The sequence below is a fragment of the Geotrypetes seraphini genome, chromosome 15 (genome assembly GCF_902459505.1).
Source record: "Geotrypetes seraphini chromosome 15, aGeoSer1.1, whole genome shotgun sequence".
NCBI lineage: Eukaryota > Metazoa > Chordata > Amphibia > Gymnophiona > Dermophiidae > Geotrypetes > Geotrypetes seraphini.
The window spans coordinates 55,138,039-55,150,212 of record NC_047098.1 but is presented as its reverse complement, the minus strand read 5'-3'; the positions used below and the strand labels follow the sequence as shown (position 1 = coordinate 55,150,212).

Genomic DNA, 12,174 nt, shown 5'->3' with positions numbered 1-12,174 from the left:
AAAATTATTGGTTGAGACCAAATTTTCCATTTTTTAAAATTGGTACAAGACTACTAATTTAGCAAAATGTGAAAACCCATTTTTTATGAAACTTTTATTAGTAACTGATGAACTATTATATAACAATTCTGTTTTATTGTTTATAGTTGTGGATAATTTTATAAAAGGCTGCTTATGTTCATGTAAAGGTAGACATGATCTTTCAGCTCATTTACTTTTTACACTTGTAGTGTATATGGCTGCATGATTTTATGAGACTCCTTTTCCTTAGATAAAGCATACTTTGCATATGGAAAAAGCTTTATCCAATGAACCTCTTTGTGTCTGGCATTGTAATCCAATAAGGACAATTTTTTTTAAATTAGGGCTGCCTTTTGATTAGAATTTATAATTGTGAATAATCATACAATTAAATTTTTAAAATTAAAATTTTTAAAACTAAAGGTATTTTATTTCCAACTGCAAAGTTCCTTTTGATTCTGAACAGGTATAGAATATGTAAACTGCTATGATTGTAACCGCAATTCCCATCTCTCTCTCTCCCACACCTAGATCCAACATCTCTTCCTTCCTTTCTCTCTCTCCTCTTCCCACAGATCCATTATCTCTTTCTTTCCTGAGACTGATTCTCTCTCCCCCCACCCCATGAATAAACTTAGTGTTGAATAGCACTAAGCTCTTCTTGTGGCTGTTGAAGATCACTTCATCGGTATAATTTCCATTGGTGGCCCTTCCTGTTTTGTTTGTTTGTTTTCAGTTCACGCTTCACCCCCTACCTGGGGTTCAGAATCTGCCTCCCCCTACCAATCTACCTTAAAGGTAGTCTTTTGTTGATTCCCAAAAGTGGCAGCATTACATATATGCTGCCTGTGGCCTTCTCTGACGCTTTCCCTCTGGCCCATCCTGCCCTCTAACATCACTTCCTGTTTCTGCCTGGGTGGAACAGGTCGGAGGCAAAGCATCGGACAAGGTTGCAGGCAACATATGTGCAATGCTGCTGCTGCTGGAGAAGATCAGAAAACCACCTTTAAGATAGACTGGTGCAGGGGAGGTGATGTTGAATTGTGGATGGGAGGAAAGATGTTGGATTGTGCTGAGGACAGAGATTGAGAGTGGAAGAAAGCAGAAGAGATGTTTGGAGGAGATAGGAAACACTGCAATGTGATTAATTTTTAAAATTGTGATTAATCATTAATGCATTAATCGCAGAGTTAACTGTGATTAAAATGCAGCCTTGATTCACATATCACACAGAATTGTTTTTCAAATATTTAAGAACTGGAATTCTAAAGTAACAACATAACTTATTTAAAAAATCTCACCTATATAACCAGCATGCTTTTTTGTGTAGATAAAATTTTGTGTTGCAACAGAGAACTAAAAGTAGATGAGAAAAATGTTTTTATGGAACTATTAGCATCTTGAAAAAATAATAAATTTTTTTAAGCTTGCTGAGCCCTCCTGAATTATCTGCTCTTTCCTGTTTCAGCCATTTACCCACTCACAGCATTACTGTGTATCCAATGGTCACAATTCGAATCAGCGATCGTCAGAGACTCACCCAGCCTTACATACATAACTATTCCTGGCTGCTCTTCACTGCCTTGGCTCTCTACTGTTCGGACTTGGCAAGTGAGGAAGAAGTAGAGGGGGAGAGACTTGATCCACAGGTTCTTTCTCAAGCCAAAGTGCTGCAGGCTCACTGCATGGAGCTTATCGCAGACTGCCTTGTGAAAGCACAGCAAGGAAAAAGTAAGATCTGATGTTTTTGGTTGTACTTGCTAGTTGCCAGAAGATTTGCCTATAAAAGTCCAGCTTTATTGCTTCTCTTAATTTAGTGATCTGTAGCTTTGTTTTCAAAAGTTCTCAAGCTCTCGGGTTTTTGTGATATCCAAAATGAATACTCATCAATAATTTGTATATAGTTGGCCAGATAAATTAAGAGATGATTTTGAAACTGCATGTGAGATTTACAGAGGCCTTCACAGGCCTTCATGCCTGTTTTCACAGGGTTTCTTTTGAAAATGGGACTGTCCATTAAATGGGGCTTCCATTTTGACACATCCTGCTCTGAGGCAGGTGCAAATGTTTGTGCTGAAACTTTCATTGAAATCTTGTGAATGTGTATTTACTGTTCTGCCCAAAACAGTTGACCTTGGGAAATCATGGCCCTTATTTTTAGAAAGATCCCCGTGAGTAAATATCAGCTTTCATACATGTAGATCACCTACTGCTTCGATTTTACCTGAAGGGTGGTATATCAAATTTTAATAAACTTAGGGGTCCTTTTACTAAGGCGCACTAGCCGATTTAGTGCATGCTAATCGATTTAGCGCACGCTAAAGGCTAACGCCTCCATAGAATATAATGAATCAATTAGCACGGAGCTAAATTCACTTTGTTAAATAGTGTTATATATACACAGTAAACCTACTCAAAATACCAAAAGCAATAATTATTTAAATTTCAAATGTTTACTATATTTATAATAAATTCTTACATCAGTACATTCACATTTAATATAATAACCATTTACCCCACTCTTATAAATGAAACCCTCCCATCCCATTCAATCACCCCAAAGTTCACTCTTTCATTTTTTTTGCCCCCCCCCCTTTGTCCATCAGCACCTCTTCCCATGTCCAGCAGCAACCCTTACCTCCACAGACATCTACCTAATGCCGCCACGGCCTGCAGGCACTGACAGCCTCTGCGGCCTGCTCCCACTCCCTCCTTGCCGTCGCTTGCCGTGCCGTCCCCCCCGCCCCCGGGAAGCTTCGTTTCCGGCTTCGGCAGCCTCCTGTCTGCGGCCGCCCGCCCGCCCGCCCGTGTTTCACTTGAAAGCCGACGCCGCAGCTCCTCTCTCGATCCCCGCTTGGTGCGGTTCGAGAGAGGAGCCACGGCGGGCGGGTGAGGAGGGTGAGAAGATCCTGGCAGGTGCGCCTGTGCCCCCCCCTACCCCTCCGAATCAGCGGCAGACTCTGGCGGTGAGTGACGGCGAGGGGGGAGTGTCTCCGTGTTCTGGCCTGCCTCCGTGTTCAAAAATCGAATTCGGCACGGAGGCACACCTCACGCCACCAGGAATCATGCTCTTTGAAAAGCACATGCGCGCTTAGCCTTTTATTATTATTGATAGTAAACATTTGAAATTTAAATAATTATTGTTGTTGCAATAGCGATTTTCAGTAGGCATAGAATATAATGGGCATGTTAGCATTTGGCGCTCGCTAAATCAGCGAGCGCGCCTTAGTAAAAGAGGGAGTTAGTAAACTACAGTACGTGTGCAAATGACAACTTTAGAAAGCCAGACTATGCATAGATTGCAAAGAGGTGTGGTTTGAGTGAGCCTAAGATATTGAGAAGGCCAGTCCGCTATTGCGAGATTTACACTGGCTGTCCATAATAATTTTTTTTTAAAAAAGGCCAGTTCAAGGTGGCCTGCATGGCCTACAAAGCAATACATGGTGAGAACTCTAATGGACTAACATCAGACATTAAACTTCTCATAACTCAAGAATAGCACAATGCTTTAAACTGACATTTCCTTCTCCTAAACATGTTTAATGGGGGGGGAGGGAAACCCTATTTAAGTCTGTCTTCGAATTCCAGGCTCCCTGTGAATAGCCTATTGCTATATCTGCACCAACTTCCCTCCTACTATAGTTTCAGAAAAATGTTAAACATATCTCTTCTCCTTGTAACTCTCAAGATCTTTGTCCAGTTATGTCTTCTAGAATCTCATTGTAACTGTAATAACTTATCTCTAATTCATATTATAAACTGCAGTGAATCCTAGTTGAAATTTGTGAGATATAAGAAACTGTATGATATGGTATTGATGTGTGTGCACCATTTCCAATAGGGGATATATGTGGTTACCAAAAAAATTCTACATGTTGCCATCTGCACCTGCACCGAGGCAGTCATAAGTGCCTGTTTTGATGGTGAAGGTGGTAAAGATGAGGTCAGCCCTCTCCACAGTTATCCCTCTCCCCCTGGCATGATATCCCTGGCTTAACTTTGATACTTAAGCCGTTACGATAGATTTGCGGCTTAGATTTCCAGTAGTCAAATAGCGTAAGGGCATGGTACTGAGATATGTCTTTTACTGATGTTTGCTTCAGGTTTGAGAGCTTCTGCCCTTCTCTCCATGTGGACCAATAGTGAATCCTCTTCAGAAATGGAGGTTACATCTGTCAGGTCTTCTGATGATGGTGTGATTGAGACTGTAGAGAATATTGCAGGGAATAAAACATTACAAACTACTGGTAACTTGACAGCTCCTCTAGTTCCTGCCAGTGTAAGTACTAATGCTTCCAACGATTATTATAACTTAGACAGATATTATCCTGCTGAATCAGCTATATATCCATTATAAGTCAATTTCTCATATTTAGAATCAGGTTGGTATTCTGTAAATACATTATCTTGTATCTGATCCCCTAATACAGGAGTGTGCATATCTAGTTATTGATTTGAAGCTCTTTAATTCAATTCCCAGGTTTTGATTTGCATTCATTTAAATGCATAGATTTCTAATTTTTACATTTTTCTTTCTTTTTTTTTTTCAAGGGTAAAGAAGATTCTAGGGAATCAGTTGAATTTGACATTCATAAAAATCGGCATTTGCAGCCTAAAAAATATATCTCTGGTGTAGAAATTCCAAAGAAAGACTCTTCTGATCAAACTTTACAGGGCAGAGTCTCCTCAGGTGTTCCAGGTAATTACTAAGAATGCTTTGCCTCTTTAATAAGAGACAAAAATGGCCTGTTGGACATTTGTAAGCTTTTACATTTCCACTGGTGTATCACATTTTTTCATGGTTACAGGTATACTGCTCACTGGCACATGTTTTTTTCACTAAGCTTCTATGTTTTCCTGTAGCTCAGCTGTATAGAGAAAATTCAGGAAGTACTTAAAGAACCTACATTATTGCTTTTGTGGATATATTGTTGGTAAATAAGATCAATTCCAAGAATACCATTTTGTTAGATGATTTTAATTTATATGTTGTTTGATTAAGAATGATTTAACTGATCTTCCTAATAGTCTCCACCTTTTACAAAACTGTAGTGTGGTTTTTAGCACCAGCGATGGCGTAACAGTTCAGACGCTCATAGAATTCGTATGAGCGTCGAAGCTTTGCGGCCAGTGCTAAAAACTACGCTACAATTTTGTTAAATTGGTTGGTGTCAGATTGTATCTGGTAGCAAACATCAAGCCGGAGGACACATTTTGGATCTATGTTTTGTAGACCCTAAAATCCCAAAAAGGTCTTATCTGACTGTTTTGACTGAGGTTGTTCTCTGGACTGACAATTAAACTGACTGTACCTTATTGTATGAAAATACGCGATAAGCAGGAAAGAACAATTAGTTTTTCAATGAGGGAAGAATTAGACCTAGTGTAGTTGAAGCAAACTTGATTATCAAAATTGGAAGGCTTAGATACTATGGAGCTCTCTGAGGCTGTAGAGAATTGGTATGCTGCTCTGGTATATGGTCTTGAGAAGTTGGCACCCTTAAAAACTGTGGTGCCATGACAAGGTAATATTACCCCCAGTTCTTTATTCAGTTGAAGACCTTAAAGCAGGGGTGTCAAAATCCCTCCTCGAGGGCCACAATCCAGTTGAGTTTTCAGGATTTCCCCAATGAATATACATGAGGTCTATTTGCATGCACTACTTTCATTGTATGCTAATAGATCTTATGCATATTCATTGGGGAAATCCTGAAAACTCAACTGGATTGTGGCCCTCGGGGAGGGATTTGACACCCCTGCTTTAAGGTCTTCAACTGAATAAAGAACTGGGGGCAATATTACCTTGTCATGGCACCACAGTTTTTAAGGGTGCCAACTTCTCAAGACCATATACCAGAGTAGCATACCAGTTTATGTAGTAGATCTCAGTTTTCCGCGGAGCCAAGAAGTCTGTCTTTGACGCTCTTTGTGAAACTTCGTTGCTTTGTGCCTTCTCTTCACCATGGTTTGTGTTAGTTCTTTCGTGAATCGATGTGTTCATTTCTTTATTTTCTGTTTAAAAAAAAAAAGAGACTTATTTTTTCCATCGACTGACTGGCGGGGCAGGTCACTCACCCGCAGCCTGCGGGCTTCAACTTCGCAGCAGCTATCTTCCCTTCTATGTCCCGGCCAGTAACGGGCTTCAGGAAGTGTAGCCAGTCCAAGCGTGCAATTATGGCAAGAATTATGGCATAAGGAACACCTGTAGCGAAAGTATCCTGATGCATATACTATGGAAGCATATAAAGCCCAATTGGAAAAATATAGAAATGCTACATTGACATAAAAAAGGATTATTTTGATGATAGAATTGGTGATGCAGGTTGTCAGAAAATTGACTACCGTGCATACACCCCAGAATGACTGCTAGTTTTCAAGTCAAGATTTATTCTTCTAGTTAAAATACAGAATACTGTAAGCAACTTTTAAGATGTTCCTTTACCAGTTCTATCTTCACCTTCAGATGAATGTTGCACTAAATCTCAATCTGTGTCTACTAAGCAGCTAGAGTCGATAGTATTAAGTCTTAATAGGTCATTATCCCAGGACATGCAGGCAGCCTATTCTCACATGTGGGTGATGTCATCCACGGAGCCCGGATGCGGACAGCCTCGCAAGCAGATTTGCTTGGAGAAACGTAGAAGTTTTGAGTCTGCCGCACCGCGCGAGTCTCCTCAGATCTCAGTTTTCCGCGGAGCCAAGAAGTCTGTCTTTGACGCTCTTTGTGAAACTTCGTTGCTTTGTGCCTTCTCTTCACCATGGTTTGTGTTAGTTCTTTCGTGAATCGATGTGTTCATTTCTTTATTTTCTGTTTAAAAAAAAAAGAGACTTATTTTTTCCATCGACTGACTGGCGGGGCAGGTCACTCACCCGCAGCCTGCGGGCTTCAACTTCGCAGCAGCTATCTTCCCTTCTATGTCCCGGCCAGTAACGGGCTTCAAGAAGTGTAGCCAGTCCAAGCGTGCAATTTCTCTCACAGACCCACACCGCTGGTGTCTTAAGTGTCTCGGACCTGACCATAGTCCAAAGTCGTGCCCGCGTTGTGCTCTCTTCAACCTAGAGCCCTTAAACGTCGTCGAGTTCAAGTGGAAAAGCTGTTCAGGATGGACTCTTCGGCTACACCTTCAACCTCGGGTCCTGACTCGGTCCAGACTTTAGCCGAGGGTCCTCCTGCTTCCATAACTCCGACCTTGAGTCTCATCAGACCTTCCTCATTTGGATCGTCTTTGGCCTTGAGTACACCTGCTTTATCTTCCCCTGAGCTTCCCTCAGGTCAGATACCTAAGCAGAAGGTTCCTGCGGTGGTCTTCAAATTATCCAAGCATCAGTCCAAGCCAAAGCATGCTTCTACTGCCACCTCGGACTTTATAGCCTCAGGAAGTGATCCAGTTTCAGACTTGAATCCACAATTGCAGGCTTCTCTCCAGACCATGTTAGAGCAGAAATTTGTTCAGTTACTGACCAGATACATTCCTGCCTCGACTCTGTTTCCTGCAGTCCAGCCTCAGCAATCAGCAGTCTCCCGTGAGGTCAAGTCCCCTGCCTGTGTCTCGAGCTGAGTCTACACACTCTATGCAAGGAGTTGAGTCTTTGCGAGTGTCTGGTCTGGAATCTACACACTCTATACAAGGAGTCGAGTCTTTGCAAGTGTCTCGATTGGAATCTTCATACTCTATGCAAGGAGCCAAGTCTTTGGGAGTGCTTCAAGATTCCTCGATCCAAACCACTGAGTATATGGGGTTTCGATCTACAGCTTCTAACCCTATTCATTCAACAGCGGCACTGCCCGTCTCCAGGCATAGGGCAAACTCTCCTCGATCTCAACCGAGACCTACTTCCAGGCAGCACTCTTGTCATAGATCGAGGCACTCATCGAGGCATCCATTGAGGCGCAGGTCTTCTTCCACAGAAAAGCCTTCCTCGTCCAGGCCTCAATCCAGACCTTACATCTCTTCTAGGCCTCCAACCCCTCGACCGAGGTCTCCACTTCCAGACCCCAAGGACTCAGCTGATTCCAATGCCTCCTCCAAGTCTGTGTATTCTTTGGGTTACCAGTATTCTAGAGCGGCTTCGCCTTCCTTCTCCACTCGAGGCGCCTCAAGGTCATCGAGTCCTTCTCGAGGCCAGGCTCTAGCAGATCAATTATCTTTTTCCTCCTTTCTTCGTCAAATGGCTGACGACCTGGAAATTAAATTGGACGCTGGTTCTAAATATTCTAAGGAGTATTTAGAGGAAATGCATCTGCCTCAGCCTCCTGCGGAGTCCCTCAAGCTTCCTCTTAATAGGCTTTTGTTTCAAACTTTCAAAAGAAATCTAGAGACTCCTTATGCGATACCTGCTGTTCCAGGTAAATTGGAATCAAAGTATAGAACACTACATTTCAAGGGATTTGGGAATTCACAGTTATCTCATCAATCCCTTCTTGTGGAATTTTCATTAAGGAGGACCCATTCTTCCAGAGTCTGCCTTCTGGAATAGAGGGCAAGACCATGGACAAGTTTGGCCGTCGCCTTTATCAGAATTCCATGATGGCCTCTAGAGTCCTAAATTACAATTTCATCTTCACGACTTAGTTGAAGTTTTTGATTGACCATCTTCCAAGTTTTATGAAGAACTTGGATGAACATAGACATGTGGAGTTTCTGGAGCTCGGTGCTACCTTGGCTCAACTCCGACTACATCTTCTCCAGTCATCTTACGATGCCTTTGAACTTTCTTCCAGGGTCACTACATTCTCAGTAGCGTGCGCCTCCTGCCCTGGCTTCACACCATTGATATGGACCCTAATCTTCAGGATCATCTGGCTAATATTCCTTGTGAGGGCAATGACCTTTTTGATGAATCCATAGATGCCGCCACCCAGAAGTTGTCTGAGCATGAAAAATCTTTTGCTTCAATTGTCAGACCAAAGCCTAAGCCTTCTCGACCTCTTCCAACTTTCCAGAGGCGTTATCCTCCAAGGGCGGCTCCTTATACTCGAGTACTCGCCAAGAAACAACAGCAACAGAAGCAACAGAAACCTCTGCCTTCTGTTGCATCTAAGGCTGCTCAGCCTTTTTGACTGTCTCACACAGAGCATAACCTCCATCGTTCTGCCTCTGTCCTCCCTTCCCCCATAGGAGGTCATCCATTTTTCCCATCGATGGGAGACCATTACATCTGACCTCTGGGTGTTGTCAATAATCAGGGAAGGATACTCTTCATTTCTTTCAGATTCCACCAGAGCTTCCTCCAAGGGAGTATCCTTCCAATCCATCCCAGACCGCCCTTCTTCTTCAGGAAGTTCAAGCTCTGCTTCATGTCTGTGCCATCGAGGAAGTTCCTTTGAAACAGCAGAGCAGGGGGTTATTCTCCCGTTACTTCTTAGTTCCGAAGAAGACGGGCAATCTGCAATCCATTCTGGATCTCGGGGCTCTCAACAAATTTTTAGTCAAAGAAAAATTTTGTATGCTGTCCCTGGCGTCCCTTTATCCCCTTCTAGATCAGAACGATTTGTTATGTTCTCTGGATCTCAAGGAGGCTTACACTCACATCCAGTGTTCCCTCTAAGCGGGCGGGTGTTGTGAGCAAACTTTTTTCACCGTGAGCCAAAAATATCGGGCGCCAGCAAGTTATGAGCCAACTCGCCCGATTCTCCTCTCGCCGCCCTGCCATCTGCCGTACGCCTCTTCCGATCGTGCGCTGTGACGAGAAACGTGTGCGCTGCGATGTAATATTTTGTGCGCCAGCGCACGCCAGCGCAGCTTAGCGGGAACACTGGTTCAAATGGTTTTATTTATTTCCCCAAATTTATTTTTGTTATACGCATTGAAAATATTTGATATTGCGTTTAAATCAAAATCTCAATAAACTTGAAACGAGTGCCCGTGAGATTGTGGGAGGGTTAAATACTCAAAACTTAGAAGTTTTTGCTACGCCAGCTTTCTGGTATCTTTACATACAGTGGCGTACCTAGCATATGTAACATCCGGGGCCCATCATTTTTTGGCACCCCCCCCCATCTGTAAGAAAAACATGATTTTTAGTAACAAACCACACGTCACACATGAGTACCTAGGAAAAGGCAGCATCTTACATATTGCAGTGAGCAGTACATCAATACACCCATTGTAAAACTAAACAAGCCAGACCAGCACAGATCAATCCTACACCGTCAATCCTAACAGAAAACCATGTCTTTCGAACACACAGAACACAGAAAACACCTTCGCCTAGTAAGGAATATGTAATCACAAACTAACCCTTCCCTCTTTTACAAAACTGTAGTGTGGATTTTAGCTACGGAGGTAACAGCTCTGATGCTCATAAAATTCTGAGCATCAGAGCTGCTACCACCAAGGCTGGTGCTAAAAACGCTTCACAGTTTTGTAAAAGGGGGGATAAAATAAAAATACATAGACAAAGGTTAAATTGAACCAGCAAGAAGCTGGACTCTGCATACAATGCTTCACAGAAACAGTGACACATGTCTCCTAAAGCAATAAATAAATAGAAATTTTTTTCTACCTTTGTCTTCTGTGGTTTCTCCTTTCCTCATCTTCTTGTAACTCTCTTCCTTCCATTCACTGTCTGCCGTCTCTCTTCCCCTATATGGCATCTTCTCTCCTTCTATGCCCCTTCCAGAAACTGTATGCCTCCCCCTTCCATCTCTCCTTTCACCCCATTGGTCTGGCATCTCTCTCCTCGCCTTCCCTCTCCCACACCTCTCCTCATAGTCTGGTATCTCCCCTTCCCTGATTCTCTGGCATCTCTCTCCTTTCCTTTTCTTCCATCTTTCGTTCCCCCTCCATGCTCTCACATCTCCCCCTTCCTTTTCCCTTAGACTGGCATACCTTCCTCCTATGCTCCAAGCCCTGGCATCTCCTTTAATTCCCTCCCTCATCTTCCTTCTCCCTCCAGCTGGGTACCGCAACACTCTTCCCTGCAGCTCTGCACTTCCCCACAATTGCCATGCTTCGGTTCCTCTTCTTCCTTCCTTCCTCCCCCCCCCCCCGCGGGACCCTGCGGCACCATCAACTCTTACTCCCTCTAATGTCGGCCCTGCAGCTCCAGACTTCCTCGCACCTTCTCCCCTCCCCCTTTGGATCGCTATTATTTTAAATGTTATAGCCGCGGAGCTGTATCCATCAGTGGAGATGTCTAACCTCGGCCTGCCCCGGAACTCTTACTGCAGCAGCCGCCCGTCTAGGCAGGAACAGGAAGTCACTGTTGCAGTAAGAGTTCCGGGGCAGGCCGAGGTTAGACATCTCCACTGATGGATACAGCTCCGCGGCTATAACATTTAAAATAATAGCGATCCAAAGGGGGAGGGGAGAAGGTGCGAGGAAGTCTGGAGCTGCAGGGCCGACATTAGAGGGAGTAAGAGTTGATGGTGCCGCAGGGTCCCGCGGGGGGGGGGGGAGGAAGGAAGGAAGAAGAGGAACCGAAGCATGGCAATTGTGGGGAAGTGCAATCCCCCCAATGCGTCCCCTTACCTTACCTCCCCTTACCTTTGCGACGCGTGTGTGCGCTGTGAAGAGAAACTTTGCGCTGCGATGTAATATTTTGTGCGCGCGCGCAGGCCAGCGCACCTTAGCGGGAACACTGCTCACATCCCCATTCATCCGGCCTCCCGTCAGTACCTCAGATTTCGGGTGGGGAATCTGCATTTTCAATACAGAGTGCTACCTTTTGGCCTGGCATTATCTCCCAGAGTGTTCACCAAGTGCCTTGTAGTGGTAGCAGCAGCTTTAAGGAACCATGGTCTTCAGGTGTTTCCCTACCTAGGCTACTGGCTCATCAAAGATTCAACATCTCAGGGGGTTATTGTAGCAACCCAACGGACTACATGGTTCCTACAAAGCTTGGGATTCGAAATCAACTTTCCCAAATCCCAACTTCAGCCCTCTCAGAATCTACAGTTCATTGGAGCTGTTCTGGACACTATCCAACTCAGAGCATTCCTTCCTCAACAACGTCTGGATACTCTTCTTCAGCTCTGTCACAAAGTGTCTTCCCACTCTTCACTCTCAGCAAAACACATGATGGTACTACTAGGTCACATGGCCTCCACAGTACACGTGACTCCTTTTGCCAGACTTCACCTCCGAATTCCTCAGTGGACACTGGCATCTCAGTGTCTCGCCACATTAGTCACTCCTTCATTGAGACAGT

The 12,174-nt window shown here is 43.9% G+C and overlaps 1 protein-coding gene across 2 annotated transcripts in view; it reads left to right on the top strand.

Annotated features, from left to right (window-relative positions):
* ZZEF1 (zinc finger ZZ-type and EF-hand domain containing 1) overlaps positions 1-12,174 on the top strand; it is a 227,694-nt gene that overhangs the window by 139,183 nt on the left and 76,337 nt on the right. For both annotated transcript variants that reach the window (XM_033921488.1, XM_033921487.1), the window contains exons 36-38: positions 1,490-1,752; positions 4,125-4,300; positions 4,573-4,720. In XM_033921488.1, coding sequence (XP_033777379.1) covers positions 1,490-1,752; positions 4,125-4,300; positions 4,573-4,720 — 587 coding nt within the window. The remainder of the gene's footprint in view (positions 1-1,489; positions 1,753-4,124; positions 4,301-4,572; positions 4,721-12,174) is intronic.